The following is an 8,823-nucleotide window of genomic DNA, read 5'->3' on the forward strand; positions in this document are numbered from 1 at the left end:
GTTCCCCAGATCATCACTAATTGCGGGACACTTTCCACTGGACTGTAAGCAGCTTGGATTCTGTGCCTCTCCGATCTTTCTCCAGACTCTGGGACTTTGATTACCAAATGAATTGCAAAACTTACTTTAATTTAAAAAGGGGGACTTTGGACCAGTGGGCAATAGCCCAGTGCTTTTTCTCCTTAGCTGCTCAGATGCTTCTGATGTGATCTGTTGTTCAGAGACAACTGCAGTTCACCCTTTGAGAATTTTTGTGAATTCTTGAATGGGCTTTGCTTGACAATCCTCTCAAAATTTCAGTAATCCTTGTCGCTTCTGCTTTTTTTTTCTAACAGACTTTTTTCTTTCACTCAACTTTCTATTAACATGGTTGATTACAGCCCTCTGTAAACAGCTAGCTTATTTAGCAATGACATTGTATGGCTAATCATCCTTTTGGGGGATGTAACTGACTGTCTTCAAGTCATTTGTCTTCCCCATGTTTGTACAGACCATAATATAACATTCCTGAATTATAAATGCTCTTTATTATTTTTATGTACCATCACATTTTCTGAATTAGCAATTAAATCAAAATAAAAATAAATATAGGATTTGTGTGTAACAAATCTATAGTTTCATGTTTTGAAGTGAACAACAGAAATAAACAAAATGATTGGTGATATTGTATTTTATTGAGATAAACTTTATGCTTCATGAAATTGCTATAAAAATTTAAAAAACACGAAGTGAACAGAGCCAAACTCTCTCACAAAGACGATCTGAAATCACCTGAAATTATTCACTCTTATTGATCATTACAGAAAAGAACTGAGCAACAAAACGAATCTGTTTTCGAAAATATTTAATAGTATAAATAATGTTCAGTATTTTATGTAGTTTTTCAGAGAGTTTAAGGGGAATTAGTAACTGAAATATTTTCATCCATATAGCCATTGTCTATACCTGATTGTCCATGCAACGTTTTCAGGGTTGCTGAGGAGGGGCTGATATCTAATGCCAGCGGTCACTGGGCGAGAGGCGGGGTACAACCTGGACAGGTCGCCAGTCCATCAATGTCCAAAACAGAGACACACAAAACTGACAACCATGCATACACTGAAACCTAGCGGCAATTTAGAAAGACTAATTAACCAGTCATGTTTGTTGCACTGTGAGAGGAAGGCGGAATACCCAGAGAGAACCCACAAGTGCACAGGGAGAACAAACAGGGAGAACTTGATCTTGCTAACAACTGCATTACCATGCAGCTAATTTAACTATTTGTAGAGGAAAATTATTTGAATAACTTCTGTTTGGATAAACATGAAGAGGTTTGGATCAAGAATTAAACTAGTGGCTAATCATCAGACTGTCAAATCAAGATCAATTTCTTAAAATAACTCCAAACTCCAAAACTTTGCAGCAATTCATGCTATCGCTAATGTATAAGTCGAGCATTAGATGTTAACATATAGTGGACTTATATGATAGCAAACATGACCCTACTGTTTTCTAAATAGGTGCTGTGCTCCCACATGGCCATCCATCTGCACAGATAACGGCATGGACATAATACATTTACGCCCAGGCTGGAGAATTTCCCTATAAATATAGGAGGCCTCTGCAACTCAACCATCAGTTTCAGTCTTGGTGTGGTGAAGGAAATATCCTCATCAACAGCATGAAAAGATGCAAGTGAGAGGGTTTTCTCTACCAAAAGCTGTGCATTGCCCTTTACACTTATGCACATGAATAATATTCTATTCTATTCTATTCTATCAAAAATAATCAGAGTACTCTCACAGTCCATCAAGGACAATAAGATGTCAAATGTTTTCTTCGATGCAGCCCAGACATTTGGCTGATATCTATTGTTGTAGTGGAGTCTTAGGGTGCTTTCACAGCAACATTTAACAGCTTCGTTTGGTTTGGTTGAGTCTTACACTGAACTTCACAAGAAGATGTCCAGTATGAGGTTCTCTTTATATATGAGACAAATACAGCAGTACTGAAAAAGGAGAGCGAGAATCTGTGAAATGCTTCTGGGATTGCGCATACACAATGTTATATACACAATGTTATATGGAGCAGTGATTTAAATGTTTTCAGATCATATATATGCTTGTAAATCTTTTTGGTTCCCTTCCCCTTTGTAAGTGAACCGCACCAGGGTTCACTGGCAAAAGGACCAAGAACTTTGCTTTCAGGCAGACCAGAGTCTGCATACTCTCACTCACTTAAAACTGTGCACATATATTTATATTATATTGTAGATATGTTTATACTGTTTAATTTGTATTGTATTGCACCGACTACGCCAAAACAAATTCCTTGTGTGTCCAAAAACGTACTTGGCAATAAAGCTTTTCTGATTCTGATTCTGATACTGATATTTGCACAGCACCAGAATTTGGATGAGCGTGTTGTACTATAACTGACTTCAGCCTAACAAAGTTTTCAGTAAATAATCATCTTATGCAAAATGTGTTCTGCTATAAATATTCATAAAACCTTGTTTAAACGAATTATGAAAAACTTTCAAGATTGACAGTAATCTGCTTTGCACTGGACCCTATTTTGTCCATCTGTTGTTCTGTTCTTCAAACTGTAGCCATTCAGAATATCATCTACTACAAGTAGGATACTGACTCCTCGAACCTCTCCAAGGAACCCCATTTCAAAAAATTCTGAGCTAACTCTTCGACACAAACAACAGAAAAATAAATTAAAATAAGTAACAGATCATTTCATTACATCTCACAGTCTGAAGTGTTACAAAGCATGCTCAAACTGCACTTATGTGGTTTGCTTATATATTCACCATCTTTTCTCATCATTGCCTTTTAATTACAACCAGGTTTTAGAATAACATGAAAAGTGCACTAAGTGTTCACCTACTATTCTGTAACATTTGAACAATAAATCATATAGAAATACTTGTCAAAATACCTTAAAATATGTAACACATCAACCTGTATCAACTTTTAGAGATTTTTGGTATCATTCATCCATCCTATCATTGTGTATATCTCCTTATTCATGCAGGGTCGCAGAGGGGTTGGTGTCTAAGTCCAGCATTGTAACGTAATCAGTTAAATGTAATATTTCTTTCCTATAGAGATACATTTTAATGGTGGTTTTTCCTTCTTTTTAACAAAAAGCTACCTTTAGTTTGAGTGACAGAACAAGGTGGATATGGAAGAAAAAAACTGAGAGAAACTTGTTGGGCATGCAGCATATTACACAGTAACATCACAGCGAGCTGCCCTTACATCTCACAAGTTCATTTATCACCATGGTGACATAATTATTAAACAAGAATCTGAGCGGATGGAAAAATGCAGGAGCTTTATGGATCCTGACTGTGTGTCATCTTTCATAAATGTACAGTTTTTTGCCACAGTGGGGACAGGAGTGATGTGCATCTTGCAGTCTTCTTATGCAAAGTGGAATCAGGCAGAAACCGCAGACTAACCTGGAACAGATGCAGAATGTTTAGATCCACCTGCTGAGCTTCAACACTATAATTCTCCTCGACATGTGAATGTGTGTGTTCTGCTCTCACCCCATCAATGCAATAATGAGACATGTGCACCACGCAGCCTTCCCAGCCACATATGTGACATTACTGGTGACAGGTTGCTGGCAGTGAGGACAGCAAACAAAACCAGGAGAGTCCCTCAGAGTACTTATTATGATGGGAACTGGCTGGGGCTGGGAAATGACGGCTACGGATGGAGCTCTGGGACCTCTGGCTGGTCTTTCACCAACTGCCAGAAAAAACGAGAGAAAAAATAAAGAAAGAAAGAAAGAAAGAAAGAAATTCACACAAAAAACTAGGAAGCACATAGTAAATAGCATTTATAAAGTAAACTCAATACTTTGTGTAAGCGGGTGAACTGTGATTCTGGAGTTTCCAGGTGGTGGGACCACAGCAGTTTGTCTGGAGGGTGGAATCAGGATAGGAAAAGCATTTTGGTAAACTGTTAATAGAAAACAAAAACATCTCAATTTAAAACTTTGCTTCAAAATTTACTAATTAAAACCACTTTAGCTGTGTTAGAGATCTAGTGCATCGCTAAATTACACCTTGAACTTTTTCATGCTTTGTCATATTTACGGCACAAAAAAATATATATTTTTTGTTCTCTTCCAAGTGTCTAACAGGTTTTCTTCAAGTATTGTCCAGCATTTAGCTCCATCCATCTTCCCATTAACTCGTAAGCATTCCCACAGCATGATACTGCAACCACCATGTTTCACAGTTTGAATGGTGCGTTTAGCATGATGTGCAATGCTTTTTGCCAAACAAAGCAGGTCTGCAATTACATGCAGACCAAAGGGTTCAATGTTGTTCTCATCTGACCAGAGCACCTTTTTCCTCATGTTCAATGTGTTTCCTGCATGGCTTTACTGGCAAATTGGACTTTTTCATAGTTTTCTGTTGGTAGTGGCTTTCTTCTTTTCACCCATGTATGTGTAGTACACATCTAGTAGCTTTCCTGCAGCTCCTCCAAAGTTACCATGAGCCTGTTTCCCTGATTAATGCTCTTCCTGCCTGGTCTTTCAGTTTAGATAGACGCCATAGATGTCTTGGTAGATTTACAGCTGTGGCATACTGTTTCTATTTTCAGAATATGGATGGAACAGAGCAAGATATATTCAATGCTTTGGTTGTTGTTTTATTACTTGATCCTGCTTTAAACGTCTTCACATTTTACCCCTAACCCATCTGCTGTGTTCCTTGGTCTTCATGATGCTGTTTGTACATTAATGTTATCTAACAGCTACTTTAAAGATTCATATCAGCTCTTACATATCTAAGCCGTTTGGTGTCTCAGCCATGCTATCAATGAGAGCTTGTCTGACGTGTATTACATCTCTGTGTATTCTCACTGCTAACAGATCCTTTGCACAGAGGTCATTCTATCTACAACAGGGTTCCACTTAAAGTCCCATTAAGTTTTAGCAAGATCCATATGGGAATATTTTCCTAGAACTTTCATTTACACTTAATGCTTTTTTGTGTTTTTCTACAGGTAGAGTCCACATGTCAGGGTCATTCAGGTAAATTGCATCTGCAGAGACTGAGAAGGAGCTCTTTGCGCTCTCAGAATCACAGCAACGGCCCTTTACTTATATTCAGTCTGTACAGACTCCATGAAAATGTGCAGCAAACTTTAAAATGGTTTTCACCAATGTAGACCTTCATGTCCTACAACCTCTGAGGTGAGAGAAGAAGAGAGACTCAAAGAACTACCCAGAAAATATGGTCTTTTTGCAGCGCTTATCCTGTGAAACTGAATTACAACCACCTGTAAACCAGGTGGTTGCCAAGTTTGTAACATTTACAGATATTTTTCAAAAAAGCCAGAAAGACATGCCAAAGGAGTAGTAACCGTTCAGCAGTGCCTCGTTTCTTAAAAATCTGTTTGTCATCCACAGAGATCCCTAATCCCTAATATATTATCCTGAATGAAAGTTACTCCCTGTTTCCCCAGGACAGCTGTAAATAAGATAATTTAGAAATCAACAATTAAATTAACAAAAAAAGCCTCATATGACTGAATTATAATGATGAAAAAATGTAACAATTTAAGTTTCCCTCTACGAAACTCCGTTCATGGGTTAGGGTTAGGTTCCTGGGGTTAGGTGTTCCAAGTGAAGGAAAGGTACTAGCTCCCTACCAGGGCTTTTTCTGGGGTAAATTTCGACCCCAGTTTTTGACATGGTAAATGCAGGCGAATCGCAGGTGGGTAATAATGCCCCATGGAAAAGGTTCCTGTAGTGGAAACAAGCCTTTTGTGACCGTGGGAGAAAAATAGTTTGTTTTTTTCTGCCATCACTCTCAGACAGGTATGCAGATGTGTCTAATGGTTGTTTTGGAGGCGTTGTGACCCCACAATGCTCCTCTTTGCAGCAACAAATGGGAGCATTGGATACCACTGATCAAGATCTTTTAAATTACATAAAGAAAAAAAGTGGCAAAAAGAAGAGAAATACAGTAATTCTTCTTCAGCCGGGTTTTGTTTATCGGAATAACTCAGCGCAGTATAAAGAGACCTGGCAGGTGTTAATTCTAAAGGTACAGTGATTTTCTGGTACTTCACCCAAACTTTTAGGAGAAAAAAGATCCATGTCATAAAATATTGTGATCAAATAGATATCAGAACTGGCTAAAAGAAAAATTGGAGAGTTTTAAAAAATCAGAAATTAGCATCGCTGATTATGTTATTTGTAAAAGTACAAAGTTTGTTTTATGAAAAACAACCATAGAGAAAAGCTATGACATGATTGGAAGATAATTAATCTTAACCTTTCTTGCATATATTTTACCAAAGAGAATATCCTGAAAACTTGATATTTACATCGTGAAGAATAAAGAAAAAATAAGATCCATTTAGTGATAACATAATGTTATGAGCCAAGCTGAAAAATGAGGAGGAAGACATCTTACCGGCCTCTCCATAGGTCGGAGGAGGTGTCGATGGGGACAGGTTGGAGGTGTAGACAGGAGTAGACAGGTGTGTAATGTCTTCTGGGATCTGAACAGAAAGGTGGCAACTGACCTCGTCGTATGAAGGTGGTTCCATCGGCAAATTATCCACTCAAACAGGTTGCTGCTAAGAAAGAGACCAGAAGCAAAGCGATCCTTATTACATCTTAAAAGTGGTTCAGCAATTCTTCTTCTTGTGTCTTTTAATGTATTTAATAAATTGCTTAAAAGAACATCTCCAATGGTTGTTAGTTTGTTGAAAAGTTATCCCTGTTGTATTGTGTCAACAAATCCTGCAGGGATTTGTCGCTTTTTTCATAACTTCAGACTTTGTCATTGTTTATTATTGCTTTTTTTATTTTTATTATTGGGTTAGCTTGATTGCACGCAAACAGTTGCTCTTGTTTTGTATCATAGAAATAATCAGAGTTAGGCCAAGGAGCCAGATGTTCTTGCATTCTCCAGAAGTGGTTTTTACCAGTAGCTCTCCAGGCTTTCTGGAAGTCTTTCGGTTTTTCAAAATTGGAAAAAAAATCAGCTTTATTTGCCAAATGAGGAATTTGACTTTGGTTCCACTTTGCTCTCACAGAAGACATTTAAAAATTGAATTGAATTGTTGCAGGGCTGCACTGGGTTTGACAACTGGCCAGGGGTCTTTCTGCATGGAGTTTGCATGTTCTACCCGTGCATGCGTGGGTTCTCACCAGGTACTCTGGCTTCCTCCCACAGTCCAAAGACATGCCTGTTAGTTTAATTGGTAACTCTAAATTGCCCATAGGTGTGTGAATGAGTGTGTGCATGGTTGTGTGTTGCCCTGCGATGGACTGGCGACCTGTCCAGGGTGTACCCCGCCTCTCGCCCGTAGACTGCTGGAGATAGGCACCATCTTACCCGTGATCCACTATGGAAGAAGCGGTAGAAAATGACTGACTGACTGACTGACTGAATTGTTGCAAATATTAACAGTATCAATCTGGGCACTCTGAGTGCAAAGTGTTCATCAGAAAGACAGCCTGGGGGAAGAAACTGTTTCTTTAGCGCTGACCTGAAGGTAAAACTCTAAACAGTTTGTGTCCAGGATGTGTTGGGTCTGCAGAGATGTTAGTCGCCCTTTCCTGACCCTAGGCAGGAGTAGATGGCTTGGAAAGTAGAAATAATTTAATAAACAAAAGGCGAAAACCTACAGGCAGGCATGGGGTGGGTGAAACATGGAACTGTGGCGCAAACCAGCATGAACAGACATGCCATGAAATCAGTATAAACCCAAAGGAGAAAACAGAACAGAAGCGTGTGAAAGAGCACGGCACAGATAAAAACAGAAACTGATTGGCATCAAACAGGGAGCTGATTAAGGACTGAACGTGGCAGGGAGTGGCAACCAAAACATGAATGAGCTGAACAAAGATGCAAGATAACAATCTAACCAAAGGGAGCTCTACAAAATAAAAACTAAACTGACTCATGAACACAATGATTGAAAACAATTCTAGAATTGTGCCGCTCAAGGTGGCAGCAGGTTGGAGTAGCTCTGTTACTTTTGATTCTGATTTATTCTTTTTTGGGAACTATTCCTCTTGTGGTGGATACAGTTGATTTTTTTTTTTTTTTTGGACGACTGTCCTCTCTGGTGTCGGATGCTGTGCAGCTTTGGAGGATTTTTCTTAATACTTTCTATTTTTGGACATTTGTTATGGTGCATTGCCATGGCAACGGGGTTGTTTCTTACAACCAGGAGCAGCTGATTAATATCTCAAAAGCTCAAATAATACTTCAACTACAACCCCAAATCCCTGATGAGTTGAAAAGGAGACGCCGTGGATGCAGAGCAGGAGCTAAGAGAAGAGAGAGAAGGAGGAAGTTTAAACCATCTCTTCCTTCGATTTTGATGGGCAATGTGAGATTGTTGGGAAACAAGTTGGATGAACTCCAAGCCCTACAAAGGACCCAGCCAGAGTACCGGGCATGCAGTATTATGTGTTTTACTGAGACATGGCTGCAGGATCATATCCCCGACTCCAGCGTCTCTCTGCCGGGCTTTTTAACCATACGAGCAGTCAGAGATTTAAAGAGGAGCGGCAAATGTAAAGGAGGTGGACTGGCAGTACTTGTGAACAACAGATGGTGTCATCCAGGACATGTTACTGTGAAGTGTCATCTCTGCAGTCCAGATATTGAACTGTTGGCAGTAAGTTTTCGTCCTTATTATTTATCCAGAGAGTTCACCAGTGTTATTTTGGCAACAGTTTACGTTCCACTTTCCGCTGTTGCAGACACTGCATGTGATGCCATCAGCTCAGTTGTTGCTAAGCTACACACACAAAATCCCAATGCTTTTGTGGCAATCT

The 8,823-nt window shown here is 39.1% G+C and overlaps 1 protein-coding gene across 1 annotated transcript; it reads right to left on the minus strand.

The window, feature by feature from the left end:
- Positions 1–655: 655 nt before the first annotated feature.
- si:dkeyp-75b4.8 (lipopolysaccharide-induced tumor necrosis factor-alpha factor homolog) lies at positions 656–7,153 on the minus strand. The gene is made up of 4 exons (XM_047366236.1): positions 6,440–7,153; positions 3,864–3,965; positions 3,548–3,752; positions 656–3,457 (listed from the first exon to the last, which is right to left on the minus strand). The coding sequence occupies exons 1-4, from the start codon at positions 6,573–6,575 to the stop codon at positions 3,352–3,354; spliced, it is 549 nt and encodes a 182-aa protein (XP_047222192.1). The 5' UTR covers positions 6,576–7,153; the 3' UTR covers positions 656–3,351.
- Between the last annotated feature and the right edge of the window lie 1,670 nt (positions 7,154–8,823).

The sequence above is a fragment of the Girardinichthys multiradiatus genome, chromosome 5, assembly GCF_021462225.1.
Source record: "Girardinichthys multiradiatus isolate DD_20200921_A chromosome 5, DD_fGirMul_XY1, whole genome shotgun sequence".
Lineage (NCBI taxonomy): Eukaryota > Metazoa > Chordata > Actinopteri > Cyprinodontiformes > Goodeidae > Girardinichthys > Girardinichthys multiradiatus.